Genomic DNA, 15,874 nt, shown 5'->3' on the forward strand with positions numbered 1-15,874 from the left:
AGTGCATATGTGTGTGTGTGTGTGTGTGTGTGTGTGAGAGAGAGAGAGAGAGAGAGAGAGAGAGGGAGGTAGGGAGGGAGAGGGAGAGAGGGAGAGAAAGGTTGGTTATTATAAGTGAAAATCAAGTTCTTTTATTGGTTTGGGGTTTGGAAACTTTTTCCAAGTCAGATTCCCTCAGGGAACACACACACACACACACACACACACACACACACACACACACACACACACACAACTGGCCTTTACATGTGTGGTTTGGCCATTGGTTGTAAGGGGCACAACCTTGGGCTGAAGAAAATACCTGTAGAGGGGTACAATTGTCAGAAAATTGATTCTTTTACATAGAAATCAGAATTGTAATAGTTGTCCAAGTAAATTAATGGAATACTAGATTTTAAAAATTGGTTTTAATTATGTGTGCCTGTGTGCTGGTATATGCATGTTAGTATGTACAGAAGCTGGAGCTGTTAGATCCCCTGGAGCTAGAATTACAGGGTATTGTGAGCTGCCTGGGTGCTGGGGATTGAACTTGGTCCTCTGAAAGAGCAGCAAGTGCTCCTTACCACTGAGCCACCTCTCCAGCTCTGAATGCTAGATTCTTTGGGGGATAGAAGCATAACTGTTACTACATTTTAGACAGCTTAGCCGTGCTGTCCAGGCTGACCAGAAACAACTACCTCCACCTCTCCAGCAATAGGATTTTTTACAGATGTATGCCATCACTCCCAGCTTGCCTGCAACATTCTCCTAACAGATACGATTTATACTGGGAATACAGCATACCACTAAATTTTAAGTAGTCATAAAGACAGCTAGCTCGATAACCCTGATTACAAAAAAAAAAAAAAAAATTATGATTTACCTAAATGGATCACTTCATTTGTTTTTCTCTCTCCTTCCCCAAGGTATATCTCCAAGAAATAGACTCTCAGGCTATTAAAATAACAAAACATGCTCTCAATAATGAAACTGCATGAATGTATATAACATTTACCAATAACCAGTGCCATTTAACTGCTCTAATTTTCTTTGCCGCTTGAGACCTGGTCTCACTATATAGTCCAGGACGATCTTAAACCGATCCTCCTGTCTCAGTCTCCTACACACTTTTCTATAACCCCAGATAACTTTATTGGAAGCATCGTCTACCAGTTCTTTAGCAGAACAAAACTTTAGGGTACTTTAAGACCCACCAATGTACTCAGTATTGGTAACTTGTGACTTGGTAGAAGGCAAGCGTTTGTGTTGTAACCTTTCTGCTGCCCAGGGAAAACAGCTCCCAAGTTCTTTAAAGAACATGGGCAGTCACTGTAGTGAGAAGCTGCACTAGCAAACTAGAGGCGTGTTCTCACACTCGCACAAGCTGAGCAATCTAGGCAGTCCTGAGTTGTGCTTCAACATCAGAAGCCTTGTTAGCCCAAAGGTTCTTAATGCTGTAAAACTATAAACGTTTCTTGGTATAATCAGGAAAGTCTTACGTTTAAAAATTCCGAGACAGTCTAAGCAAAGGAATACTGTCAACATGGGATGCTAATTATGAGGGTAGAAGGCAAAACTAAGACTAGAAAAGTCTACCCATGCCATAACCTTGTGTGGAAGTAGTAGCTCTGCTATTTCAGTTTTTCTTCCCAAACCAACAAGGATGGTGGAGTCAGATATGAAAGAAGTTAAGGGATGCAGTTCAGTGGTAGATTACTTGCCTAGCATGCAAGACTCCAGGGTTTAGTCCCCACATACTTGAAGGTACAGGATGTGACAGAGCACTTGACTAGTCTGAACAGGGTATGGGGTTGAATTCCAGTGTCAGAAACATCTTTAATGGAAAAAGCTAGACACAAAGTCATGCGTGTTATGTGAATGATACTTGAAATTAGTCAGAATTGGAAAATCCCAGGAAGCAGATTGTGGGTTGCCAGAGCTCTGCAGGAAGAAAAAAGGGAAGCTAAGCATTTAGTGTGAGTAGGAGTTTATCCAGGTGCTGGAAATGTTTGTGAACTGTACAGAAATGGTGGTTGCACAAATGTGTGAATGACTGCTACTGCCAGGTGGTTCACTTTCAAACATAATTTTGCTACTCGTATCAATTAAAAAGCAAAAATAATGTTCACTCCTGGAAACGAGCCTGCCCTCTACTTGATGTTAGTCCCCATCTGATGACGTATCTAATGGGCAAGGTGGCACGGATCTAATGGAAAATGGCAGCATTTATGACATGAAAAATGCCTGAAGGGGCAGGTTTGGAGAAATTAGAGGTTCTGTGTTTGGGACTTGTGCTTTGCAGTGAGTGTAGCACCACACGAAGTCTAGAATTCATTGCAGAGGAAAGGGGTGCCAACTATACAGTTATTACAATTATATTCGAGGAATGTTTTAGAATTTGAGAAAAAGGACTGTCACTCCAGTTTCTAGAGGTGTGCCCTCAAATGAATGTCAGGGGACAGCCAACATGAAGACAGGTATTCTAATTATCCCAGAGGTCCACAGCTTACAAGTAGTGTGACCCCAGGATTGAAATGCTTGGCACGACTCTGCTTACACCTCTTGTCCTCATAAAATTGACAGCATCCTTTCAATTTTTTTTCCTGGTGTTTTAAGAAAGGGTCTCACTATGTAGTTCTGACTGCCCTGGAACTCACTATGTAGATCAGGCCTGCCCCTGCCTTCCAAGTGCTGGGATTAAAGGTGTGCACCACCATACCAGGTCCCATTCTTTCACTCTGGAAGTCTGCAAGTCAATGAAGTGTGGTTGTTCTGTAGAAGGGAGAAACATAAATCCAAGTGACTCAAGCTTCAAGACTGCATTCGATGACCAGGAAACATTACACAGCTTAGGACTAAACTGTTAACTTTTTACAAGTTTCAGAACTTACCTCAGAATATTACCGATATCTTTTATTCTTGGTTCTTTGATAATGGTAACCACACCCACCCAGAACCACTCGTTCATACCCTTCCCACCTTCCCCACAGGACCTTACTGGAGATAGCCCAACCAAGCCCTTGGTTCTGCCTCCTGTGGTCAAGAAGTCTGGGGTTACAAGAGCATGCAACTGTACCCACCTTCTGTTGCAATTTGCACAATTACTGATTCAGAATAAAGGCCATCTGAGAGGTTATGTTATCGGTCTTTAATACACTAACTGTAAGCTGCTGTACATGCCTCCATTAGTTACTCAACAGCAGCACTTACAAATCTTTAGGTCATTGCTCAGCATCACTAAAAAAAAAAAAAGTGCTAAAAATAAGTTCAGCAAAATTGACTCTAGACGTGTTGTATGAATTATAATTTTCTGTTGCTAAGCATTACAAGCTTGTGATATAGTCAATACAAACTTTGCTCATTTGACCAAATTAATATACTCAAATCCAAGAAAATGGGTAAAAATGTATTAGCTGGAAAAAAAAAAAAGGATCCCCGCCCAAAAAAGAGACATTACAGCATTTTAAAAGCATGTTTATGTGTCTGCACATAAATGTCTGTGTAAAAAGGGGATTATGACAGTTGATACCACAAAGATCACAGTAAGAAAAGCACTGTATGACAATATTTCACAAATTCACAAGGATCACTTTAATATACAAAGCAACTGCTACCATTCTGAACACAAAGCAGCCAGTATGTACATAGTGTTAATAAAATGCACGGTATTTTAGTACCTTTATTCTTTACACATAAAGCACAAAAAGATTTAGGTAAAAAAATTTAAACAGGGATGTTTCTCGATTGTAGGGAATTTTATTAGAAATGTATTTCCCTCCTCATAGTTATTAGTACTCAACTCCAATAGAAACATCAGAGTTAAAGCTGATACCCTGTTTTGTGCTGACAGTTCTAGGGAAGGTATTCTCTACTCCAGTACTCAAGGAAAAACCAAAAGCCAACAGCATCCTAGGACTTCCCTGGTTAGTTATCTTTTCAGAAGTTTCAAGTGACATGTCTGGGTTGGAAACGATCCCTTCTGCTGGGAGCATTGTAACCAATGTGCACAGATCAGCTGAAGACAGCTTCACACAGAAAACTGCTAACTAACACACTCTGCCATCCTAATAAATCTACACGCACAGAAATGTTGACAAATTTCCCACTTTTAATATAAATAATTTTATTACATACACATTGAAGTGGCACCTGGGTAAAAATACGTCTATAAAGCATTTACCAATTCAATTTTAAAAAACATAAGAAAATAAAACCTCCCAAATATAATAAATCATTTCATGTGGCCAACACAGATCATGATCTGCAGAGACATTTCTTCCCTACTGTTTTTTTTTCAAAAATCTCAGATTTACTCTCATCTCTGAGATGCCCCTCAGACAGAAGCTTAGAAATGCTGTACTTCTATGGGCAAGTAGTGAATCATGCCTGGGAAGCAGGAGTTTCCTGCTGTTCGACCCTCCTCACATACTTCCTATATATTACTCACCTTCCTCTTACTTGCTGGTAATAATTTACACTTACCCACCTGGGACCTGACCCCACAAGTACCAGGATGAGGACCGGCCAGCATTTGCTCCGCCTGTTCTTATAACCACCAACTTGCTTCCCAAACTTGGCTCTCTTACTTATTTTTTTAATTTTTCTTTTTTTAAAAAATAAATTTCAAGCTAAAACACCTGAAATATAACTCCTCCATTCAAATGTTTCTGGTCCTTGTTAACGTTTTTCTGCCCCTGAGGACACATACATTCACTCATCAGCAAACATACCATGAGCAGACGAGTCAGCCGGAACTTCAGCACCCTGTTAATTTGTTTGAAATTCTTCCACACTGACTCAACTTCATGATATGTTCAACCCCTCAAGGACTATATGCCTCTCTCGGCCATTGATTCTAGAAAGTCAAGGAAACCAGTTCCTAGTACATAACAGTGACTGTTAACTTAAAAGTCAACATTATTAACATTGAAAGTAATCAAGACACATAAGCCACCCACCAGAAACTCTAGTTGTGCTTTGTACAACTCTGTGAACAAGTTTATTCTGTAGTAATTCACCTGTACAGGCCTAACAAAGCATACTTTACTTCTCCCCTCATCTGAAACCAGTCAAGTTTAGGCAGCATTTCTCTGAAGTTAACAAAGCCGAATTTAAAATGGAAATACTTTAGTAACAATGATTATTACATGGTTTCCCGTGATGACAATAAGTTATCTGTTTAACAAAGTCTGTACTATCCTGGAAAAATTTTTGGCATAGTCTACATAGAATTAATATTGGGGTGAGGATGAAATTTAAAGTTACAGGTATTTATTTTTCCTTCAATATTTACTCATGATGAAAAAGTCTCAGCTCACTTTTTAATCAACTGGTCAACTCTAATTCCCAGATATTTAGCTTTTATAACATGCTTTAGACCAGCTATGACATTGTAATCACTGAAGCGCTTCCATTAAGGAGTCATGATTTGAAGAGAGGAGGAAGACAAAACATCAGTGGAGAACTAACCCATGAGGGAATTTCCCAAGTTGCTGATACCCAAACTGGGTCATTAAAAAAAAGTGCAAGTTACACCGAACATTTACAAAGAACTAATGTAAATACAACCCCAAGTAAATATACAACCTTTGTATTGGGCCCCGGGGAATGATATGCCAATAGTTTTCAGTGTTACAGAGGCAGAACAAAGAAAGCCTCTGGAAGGGACCGAAACGAAGCAGCTATTGGCAGAGAAACAAACTCGTGCGTGCTACTAGCTGACTGGAGTCGGCAGAGAATGAAAGCTTCTTAACAGGAAAGAAGACTTTGGGTTGAAGTCACTCCAAGTAATTAAAAGCACCCAAGGTAGAGAACTCCATTTGTTTCTAGGCCCCAATCTTTGTAAGATCCCATGTCACCCTAAATGGTGGCAAACAGCAGGGAGGAGTCCTGAGAGACAGACAAACTCCAGCCAGATGACTTGTGACGGGACAGCCTGTCTTGACTGGCTTTGTGCTTTAGACACATGCTTGCTGACCTGCCTTCAAAACACATTTCCTGACGAAAATCCCTGTTCAAATAAAACACCAGAAGTCTGCCCAATATGATTCTCAAAAGAAAAAAAATCTCTTAAAAGCTATTTTCAAAACGTTCTTGCCAATTCTATAGCTGCCAGAAACAAAGCAGGAAGAAACAAAAACAAAAAAGCTTTGGGGGTTAGGAGTTTTCAAGTGACTGGTAACATACCAGAAGTCAAGCCAAAGAAAACTAATGAAAAACTGGAAGAAAAAGAAAGGATAAAAACCAGTTATGAGTGCTGGAGTAATACAGTCACTGAAACCACCAGAAGAGATGCGGGAGAATGCACAGAAGTGTGGAATTTCATCTGACCTCAATATGCTATAATACTCAGCATTCCTGACATAAGAGCTCTCTCAGAGCGTTTAGATGATATACTGTATGTATGTATATATGTACACATATATTACAAAATGCCACTTCCCCACCCATTCTATAACATCTAAACAAGCACAGCACCTATGACAATATGACAATTGCTAATATGGTATTTGCTTTTGATAAAGAACTTAAATTGTGTCTCATATCAATTTTTTTTTAATATGAACATATTGGATCTAGCCCTTTCTAAATCACTTTTCAGTTAAACACTATCAAAGCTTGAAAACTCAGAAGAGTAATATATCAAAAATAAACCCCTTCCCATTTCATTTTTATTAGAGTTAATCTGTCCTATAGATAAAAGTGCCCCCTGGCCCTATATATGCAAAGTGAGCAATACCAAACTTGCTAGTTTCTAGGCAAATCAGTAGCATATGTACAGATTCCTATGACAACATTTTCATTCCCTTTTGGCCAGTATCGAGAAAAACATCACTGGTAATGTGGCCACATACAATCTTGGATATAAGAGTTTTTAAAAAATTATGTCATTTTCTTAATAAAGATTCTCCAAGTAGCTCAAAAACAAAGTTTTTTTTTCTCTAATTCTTATATTAAAAAAACAGCTTGCATTAAAGATGCTTGATTTCTTTCGGTATAAACTGAAAATTTCAAGTCAGATTTAGCAACACCATTTATTTCTCACCTTATTAAATAACCAGCTTCAAACCAGTGCAGCCATGCTCCAGGCACAATGGCCCAGGCCTCTGGGAATTCAAATCCATCCAGCTAGTTAGTAAGTGTGCCTGAGACTGCCTTGGCTTGTAAAGGACTAAGAAGACCATCAATTTCCTTAATTATGTAGAAACCTCAACTTTTGTAGACACCTAGAGATTACAACTTCTACACACTGGCAATTTTTTCACTTGTGACATTTTAAAATGCTCAATCTGACATTTTGACTTAATGTGAAGTAATTCCAGCTCGTCAACGGATTTGTGACTTTGTTTCATTTCTGTTTAACCAGGTTTAGCAAATGATATATCTACATGCTGGTACACAGACAGTTTTTATGCTATCTCTTTCCAGTAAGCTCAGCAGGACAAACATCAAACTTTATAGTTGTTTGAAAGCCTTCTTGAGAATCTGGTGAACTGTCCAAACATAAGGATTACATCACTCAAGTCTTAGAATGATGCTCCTTCACAAACTGTTCATCCTTGAAAAAAGACAATGGTTTGTTACAAACAAGATAAAACATTTACAGATAGTAACCTAAAGTCTTATTTTAAAAAATAGGCCAAATATCTAGTGCTCATATGTATATACTGCCATTAAAACCAACATTCTTAATATCCCATGAGCAAATATAAAACAACCTTCTGAGTTCAAATTCTTTCTCAAACATGAAGTTATCTAACATGGCAACCTCCACCAACCTCATATTTGTCTTTTAAAGAGTAACTTTTAGATTTTATCAGACTTACTGAATAAAATGAGTTATTACTAAGCTTTTATCAGAACATCACACATAAATGCAGACTATTGAGTCAGGATTTAAGTAGGGAGCTTCTTTAGAAACAACAGAAAAGCTACTGGATAGTTAAAGCAGTACCACCTTTTATGGGAGAAAAAGAGTGTTTTGCCAAATGCTGTAGCACAGCAGACACTCCAATGCCTGAAGAAAACTACTTTTTTTGTGTGCATTTAATACTACACTTTAGAATCACAACTTCGCAATTCTTTCATTTAAAAAAATCCCAAGAGATTTTCTGATCAACTCTTCGAATATAGAAAAGGTTATAGATTTCGTCCTTCTCTAAAGCAATCACCCTGCTTGGACATCTTGAAAGTTTTCCTATTGGTGGCACAACATAAATGCAACAGTGAATTACAAATAGCTTTTTAGGTAAATGAGTGACAATATAAGGATTCTGAAAGCAAGGACAAAAGCTTTTATTTATTAAAACCTTGTTATATATAACTCAAGGAGCTGGCTTCCTAGCCAGTGTCTGTTCATTAAGATTTAGTACTAACCCAAATAAGCTTTGCACTTGGATTTTAACTGAACTCGCAATTCAAATACCATCTTGTTTTCACTTGGTTACCTCTTTTAATGTGTTCCAACTGCTGAACACACAGAACTGAGTTCAGAAGTAACAACTGCCCTATAGAACAGCTGTGCCTAATACAGAAGTCTGCTCAGAACCAAGGATGACTTTTAGTTAGTACTGAAGAAAAGTATCCACATCCGTGGACAGTTTACGCCTCAACACTGAACTAAAATCTGTTTTTAGAGGGTATGTCTTTCAACAGTTCTACATAATTCACAATGAAACTGTAAAAACATTGATTTGGCAATCAACACTTCTTCACTGCACCTTACCTACTTTCCTCATGTGCCCCACACATTACTTCAGCTCAAGAGGTTGGGTAATTCTGTCCCTAAGGCAATCATGGAGCTCAGCACAAACCTTGAAATCATTAAAAAGAAACGAAACGAAACAAAACAAAACAAAACAAACAAACAAACATAACCAAACCTAAAACAAAACCAAAAAAAAAAAAGCCAAGATTTCATTTTCCTCATTTTCCCCAACAATTTACAAATAAACACATTATTACTTCTTGAGGAGGGTGGGCGATGGAGAGCAGAAGTCTCTTCATGATTCCTGGTGCTGCACATATCTTGAGGGAGAAGTGGAAGCAGGTGCTGGAACATTCACAGTTTAATGCAAAAGCAGAAATGAACGAGATTCTGTAGTTGCTTTCAGGCAGTTTTGCGCATAGAAAAAAAGAAATGTTTAGAAAATAAATGTTTATTTTGTCTTTCTGTTTGTGGCCAATCCAGTCCATTTTCCACCGTAACAGGTGAAAATTTAAATCCCAAATTAATCTGATTTGTGGCAGTAAAGGTCCTTAAGTGCTTTTAGCTCCTCAATCAATGTCTTGTTTTGGTTTTCAAGCACTGCCACTCTGTTCTCTAAACATTTCACATATTCTTTCTTCTTTCTACGACATTCTCTTGCTGCTTCCCTAAAAATGAAAACACAAAAAATTCTGTGTTCATGAATTCCATTCCACTAGTTTTAGAATATAATTTTTTCCAGAGAAACAGCTGAAATGAACAAGTGGTCAGTGTTGTACATACAATAAACACTCAATAAATGATGTTGCCTGGTGAGATGTCACGTATTGTAATGGCCCTTATTTCCACCCTGAATTTAACCCCTGGATCCCACATGGAAGAAGTTGAGAACCACATGTGCTTGCACACTCACAGATACACACACACACACACACACACACACACACACACACACAAAACGTTAAAAACATATTCTTTCAACTACTTAAAAAATGTTTTAGGGAGCAGAGAAAACAGCTCAGTAGGCAGAGTGCCAGACGTACTAGCACGAGGACTGGATTCCTATCCCTAGCACCCTGGTAAAAGCCAACAATGAGGAGGGACAGAAGACAGAAGGATCCGTGGAGGGAACTGGCCATAAAGCCTAGCTCAATCACTGAGCTCCAGATTTAAGACTGTCTCAAAAATGAAGGTTGGTGGGAAGCAAGTGTGCTAACTGCAGATCTCCCCGCACCTTTGCTCCCGTCTCCACTGATCACATAGCTCTCCCCCTTCCAGCCTCCCTCCCCCACTCATTACTATATCCCAGATCCCAACTCCAGCAGGCACTCCCTGGAAATCCACAGGCCATTCTGACCAGGGATAGAGGCAGGCTAACTGCAGATCTTTACCCATCTCTCCTCTCCTCCAAATCTAATCCCCCAGTCTCATCCATGGTTCTGCAGCAGATCACCTGCTGAAGCCTAGACCATCCCTATTCCTAAGTATCAGACCCCAATACCTACACATACACTTTTTACCCTGAATCCCCAGTGGCCACACCTATCAGAATCCCAGAAGAATTTACTACTAGGCAACATAGAGCAACCACACTCTCCTAAGAACCAGAGAGCAACAGAAACCAAAGAATAAAACCCTCCCAACAAAGCAAGACCAGATACCAGCACCTAAAATGACATTCTTCTCCAAGCAGACCCCTAGATGGCGGCATAGAAACAGCAACAGCCAGGACAATGTCTCCAGTAGAGCCAGCAACCCTAGCACCCTGAGCACTGCAACAGAGCTGAAGCACAAGAAAGAGACTTAGAAATAGCCTTTATCAATAGAACAGAGGTCCTTAAAGACATCTCTGACAGCACAGTGGAAGGAAAGATTCAACAGTTCAAAACTCAGAGTGGAAATAGACTTAACAAAGAAAATCCACACTGAGAGAAAGCTAGAAAATGAAAACTTCAGGAACTTGAACAAGACATAGACTAATAGAATGGATGAGAAAAGAGGATCCTTCCTGCTGCACTCAAGAAACACACCTTGACATCAACTCAGGGTAATGGACGGAAAAAGGAACCCTAGAAGGAAGCTGGTGTAGCCATTTTAGTACCTGACAAAATAGACTTCAAACCAAATTTAATCAGAAGAGATAGGGAAGGACATTATATACTCAAAGGAAAATTCCACCAAGAGCGCATTGCAATTCTCAACATCTATATACCAAACACAAGGGCACCCAAGTTCATAAAACAAACACTACTACAACAGCTTAAATCACATACTGACTCTCGTATCTGGATAGTGGGAGACTGCAATAATCCACTTCGCCAATAGACAGGTCATCCAGAGAAAAACTACAAGAAAACTGTTGGCGCTAATGGACATCATAAACCAAATGGATTTAACAGAGATCTACAGAACATTTCACACAAACACAAAAGAATCTTCTTCTCAGTAGAGAACATGTAATGTTCTCCTAAACTGATCACATATTTGGACACAAAACAATTCTCAACAGATACAAGAAAACTGAAATAACACCCTGCATTCTATCTGACCACCATAGATTAAAGCTAGGAATCAACAGCAATAGAAATAACAGAAAGCTTACAAACCCATGAAAACTGAGCAACTCACTGCTGAATGAAAAATAGATGGAGAGAAATTAAGAACGAAGTGAAAGACTTTCTAGACTTGAATGAAAATGAATAAACGACATATCCAAACATAGGGACATAAAGACGGTGGTTCAAAGAGACAAGTTCATAGCACTAAGTGCCTATATTAAAAAAAAGAAAGGAAGAAAGAAATTTGCAGACATCTACAAGTAACTTGACAGCACACATGAAAGCTCTAGAATAAAAGAAGAAAGGGCAAGAAATAATCAAACTCGGGGCTGAGACCAATAAAATAGTGAAACAAAGATTTGGTTCTTTGAGAAATATCAGTAAAATTGACAAACCCTTATCCAAATTAATTAAAGGGAAGAGAGAGAATATCCAAATTAACAAAATTAAAAATGAAAAGTGGTACATAACAACAGACCCTGAGGAAACCTGGAGACTCATAAGGACATACTTTATTTTTTGTTTTTTTTTTTTCAAAACAGGGTTTTTCTGGGTAGCCCTGGCTGTCCCGGAACTTGTGCTGTAGACCAGGCTGACCTTGAACTCAGAGATCTATCTGCCTCTGCCTCCAGAGTGCTGGGTTTAAAGGTATTCATCACCATTGCCCAGCTTAAGGTTTTTATTTTATTTTTGGTTTAGGACCGACTTGAAAAAAGGTTATTCTACCAAATTGGAAAAACCTAAAAGAAATGGCTTGATAGATACTACTTACTAAGGTTAAATCAAGATCAGATAAGCAATTTCAACAGACCTATAAACCTTAGTGAAATAGAAGCAGTCATTAACTGCCTCCCAACCAAAATAAAAAGCCAAGGACCAGATGATGGTTTTAGCATAGAATTCTATCAGACTTTCAAAGAGGAGTTAATGCCAACATTCCTCAAATTTTTCTATGAAACAGAAAAAGGAACACTGCCCAATTTGTTTTACTCTGATACCCAAACCACATACCCAACAAAGAGAGAGAATTACAGACCTATTTCCCATAATGAACATAGATGCAAAAATTCTCAATAAAATACTTGCAAACTGAATCCAAGAACAAATCAAAAAGATCATCCACAACGATCAAGTAGGCTTCATCCCATTGATGCTGGAATGGTTCAACATATGTAAATCAGTAAATATAATCCATCATATAAACAAACGGAAAGATAAAAACCACATGGTCATCTCATTAGATACAGAAAAGGCCTTTGACAAAATCCAATGCCCCTTCATGATCAAAGTCTTAGAATAGGGATAAAAGGGACATACATCTATATAATAAATGCAGTTTATAGCAAGCCCATAGCCAAAATCAATTTAAATGGAGAGAAACTCAAAGCAATTCCATTAAAATCAGGAACAAGACAAAGTTGTCCACTCTTTCTACATCTATTCAATATAGTACCTGAAGTCTTAGCTAGAGCAGTAAGACAGCTGAAGATCAAGGGCATACAAATAGAAAAGGAAAAAGTCAAAGTATCTTTACTCACAGATGATATGATAGTATACATAAATGACTCAAACAGTTCCACCAGGAAACTCCTACAGCCGAGAAACACTTTTAGCAAAGTTGTTGGATACAAAATTAACTCATAAAAATCAGTATCCCTCCTATACAAATGACAAATGGACTGAGAAAGAAATCAGGAAAACAACACCTTTCATAACAGCCTCAAATAACATAAAGTATCTTGGGTAACTACCCAAGCAAGTGAAAGACTTGAGTGATAAAGATGGGAAGATCTCCCATGCTCATGGGTCAGTAGGATGAACATAGTAAAAATGGCCATCCTACCAAAAGCAATCTACAGATTCACTGCAATCTCCATCAAAATTCCAACACAATTCTACACAGATCTTCACACACACACACACACACACACACACACACACACACACACACACCCCAAACAAAACAGGATAGCTAAAACAATCCTGAATAAAAAAAAAAAAAAAAGAACTGTGGGCGGTATCACTGTCCCTGGCCTCATCTTGTATACAAAGCTATGGTAATAAGAACAGCATGGTAGTGGTACAAGAGCAGACACATTGGTCAATGAAATTTAATTAAAAACCCGGACATAAATCCACACATCTATGGACACCTGATTTTTTTATAAGAAAGCCAGAAAAATACACTGGAATAAGGTCAGTATCTTTAACAAATGGTGCTGGTCAAGCTGAATGGCTACATGGAGAAGAGTCCAAATAAATCTGTGCTTATCACCCTGCACAAAATTCAACTCCAAATGGATCGAAGATTTCAATATAAAACCAGATCCACTGAATCTGATAGAAAAGAAAGTGGGAAATAGCCTTGAAATCATTGGCATAGAACTTTCTGAACAGTACATCATTAGTATAGGCATTAAGATCAACAATTAATAAAGGAGCCCTCATGAAACTGAAAAGCTTGTGCATGGCAAAGGACAGACGAAGTGGCAGTCTACAGAAGTGGCAGTCTACAGAATGGGAAAAGATTTTTACCAACTATACGTCCAATAATGGGATAATATCCAAAATATATAGAAGAACCAAAAAAAAAAAAAAAAAAAAGAAAGAAAGAAAAAAAGAAAAAAGATGTCAAGAAAACCAATAACACAATTAAAAAATGGAGCCGGGTGGTGGCAGTGCATGCCTTAATCCCAGCACTTGGGAGGCAGAAGCAGGTGGATCTCTGAAGGCTAGCCTGGTTTTTACAGTGAATTCTGGGGCAGACAGGGATACACTGGGAAACTCTCTTGAGAAACAAAAAAGGGAAGGGGGTGCAGATACAGATCTAAATAGAGAATTTTCAAAAGCAGAAACTCAAACTCAAATGGCTGAGAAAGACTTATAGAGACATTCAGCATCCTTAGTCATCAGAGAAATGCAAATCAAAACTACTTTGAGATTTCATCTTACCCCTGTCAGTATGGCTAACATCAACAAAACAAATGACAGCTCATGCTGGTGAGGATGTGGAGTAAGGGAAGTACTCAACCATTGCTGGCGGGAGTGCAAACTTGTACAGTCACTTGGAACTCTGTGTGGTGGTTCCTCAGGAGGATGGGAATAGATCTACCACAAGATCCAGCTCTATCATTCCTAGGCATATACCCAAAGGACACTTCATCCTACCACAGAGACCCTTGCTCAACCATGTTCACTGCACTCTATTCATAATAGCCAGAAACTGGAAAAACCTAGATGTTTGTGAACCAGAAATACAAATATAGTATGTATTTGCTTACATGTAGATATTAGCTGTTAAGTCAATGACAGCCAGGCTACAATCTGTAAAACCACAGAGGTCAGGGTTAGGGACTGGGCAGTGGACAGATAGATCTCATTTGAAAAGCAAACTAGAATATAATTTTTGATAGATGGAGGTGTGTGTGGCTGGGATAGGAAGATCAAGTGGGAAGAGGGACAGGAGAGGACAAGGGAGAGACTATGGGGAAAGACAGCTAAAATCAAAGGCCATTTGAATAGTACAGAAATCTGATACTGTAGAAGGGTCCCAAAATACATATATGAAGGCGATCTACATAAAAATCACCAAATAATAAAGTAGACAGAGCCCCAACTGGATATCTCTTGTCACTAAATGAAGCTTCCAGTACTGGAATTGGGTTACATCTAACTGAGTTGTTGGCTAAAGTACTCTCATGGGACCCCCAAACAACTCAGTGTGTTGCCCTGCTCTCTATAAACTGATGGTATTGATCCAATGCTGAAACCAACAGCTACTCATTGACCAAACTGAAGTGAGCTGGTGCCTCCATGGAGTCTTCACGTGTATGTTCCAGCATTTTCTGTTTGTTTTTTATTTTTTTGTACAGGAAGGTACCCTGGAAGCTACCAAAGGAGAAACATTAACATCAACACAGTCACACTTTCGAACTACAATGGTATTCTGAATGCAAGACATGCTAGGACCATGGTGTAGCTGGAGTTTTCCTGCCTGGCCCACAGTCAGGACAAATCTCTTTCACCTGCCAGTCCCACAGCCGCTCAAACCCGACCAAGTAAACACAGAGACTTATATTGCTTACAAACTGTATGGCCGTGGCAGGCTTCTTGCTAACTGTTCTTACAGTTTAAATTAATTCATTTCCATAAATCTATCCCTTGCCACATGGCTCGTGGCTTACCAGGATCTTCACATGCTGTTTGTCATCATGGTGGCGGCTGGCAGTGTCTCTCTGACTCAGCCTTCTACTTCCCAGCTTTATTCTCCTCCTTGCCCCGCCTATACTTCCTGCCTAGCCAACGGCCAATCAGTGTTTTATTGATTAATTAGCAACACATTTGCCATACATCCCACAGCACCATGGTGGCACAAAGTCTGTGGGAGTGACCAACCAATATCTGAACTGACTTTGGGCTCACTCCACAAGATGGAACCCATACCTACACTGCTTTGGCTAACAAGAATCTGAGATCTTTACATATCTGTTTCTATAACACTCTTCACAAATTCAAGATACACAAAAGCAATCCAAGTGTCCCTTGACGGATGAAGAAAATGTGGTACATACATAAATGAAATGTTACTTGGCCTTTAAAATGAAGAAAATCTTGACAAATGCTATAATGT

The 15,874-nt window shown here is 38.9% G+C and overlaps 1 protein-coding gene across 2 annotated transcripts in view; it reads right to left on the minus strand.

Moving 5' to 3' along the window:
- Positions 1–3,437: 3,437 nt before the first annotated feature.
- Creb1 (cAMP responsive element binding protein 1) overlaps positions 3,438–15,874 on the minus strand; it is a 62,779-nt gene continuing 50,342 nt past the window's right edge. For both annotated transcript variants that reach the window (XM_059278857.1, XM_059278858.1), the window contains one exon: positions 3,438–9,354. In XM_059278857.1, the coding sequence (XP_059134840.1) occupies positions 9,210–9,354 (145 nt within the window). In that variant the 3' untranslated portion in view covers positions 3,438–9,209. The remainder of the gene's footprint in view (positions 9,355–15,874) is intronic.

The sequence above is a fragment of the Peromyscus eremicus genome, chromosome 13, assembly GCF_949786415.1.
Source record: "Peromyscus eremicus chromosome 13, PerEre_H2_v1, whole genome shotgun sequence".
Taxonomy (NCBI): Eukaryota; Metazoa; Chordata; class Mammalia; order Rodentia; family Cricetidae; genus Peromyscus; species Peromyscus eremicus.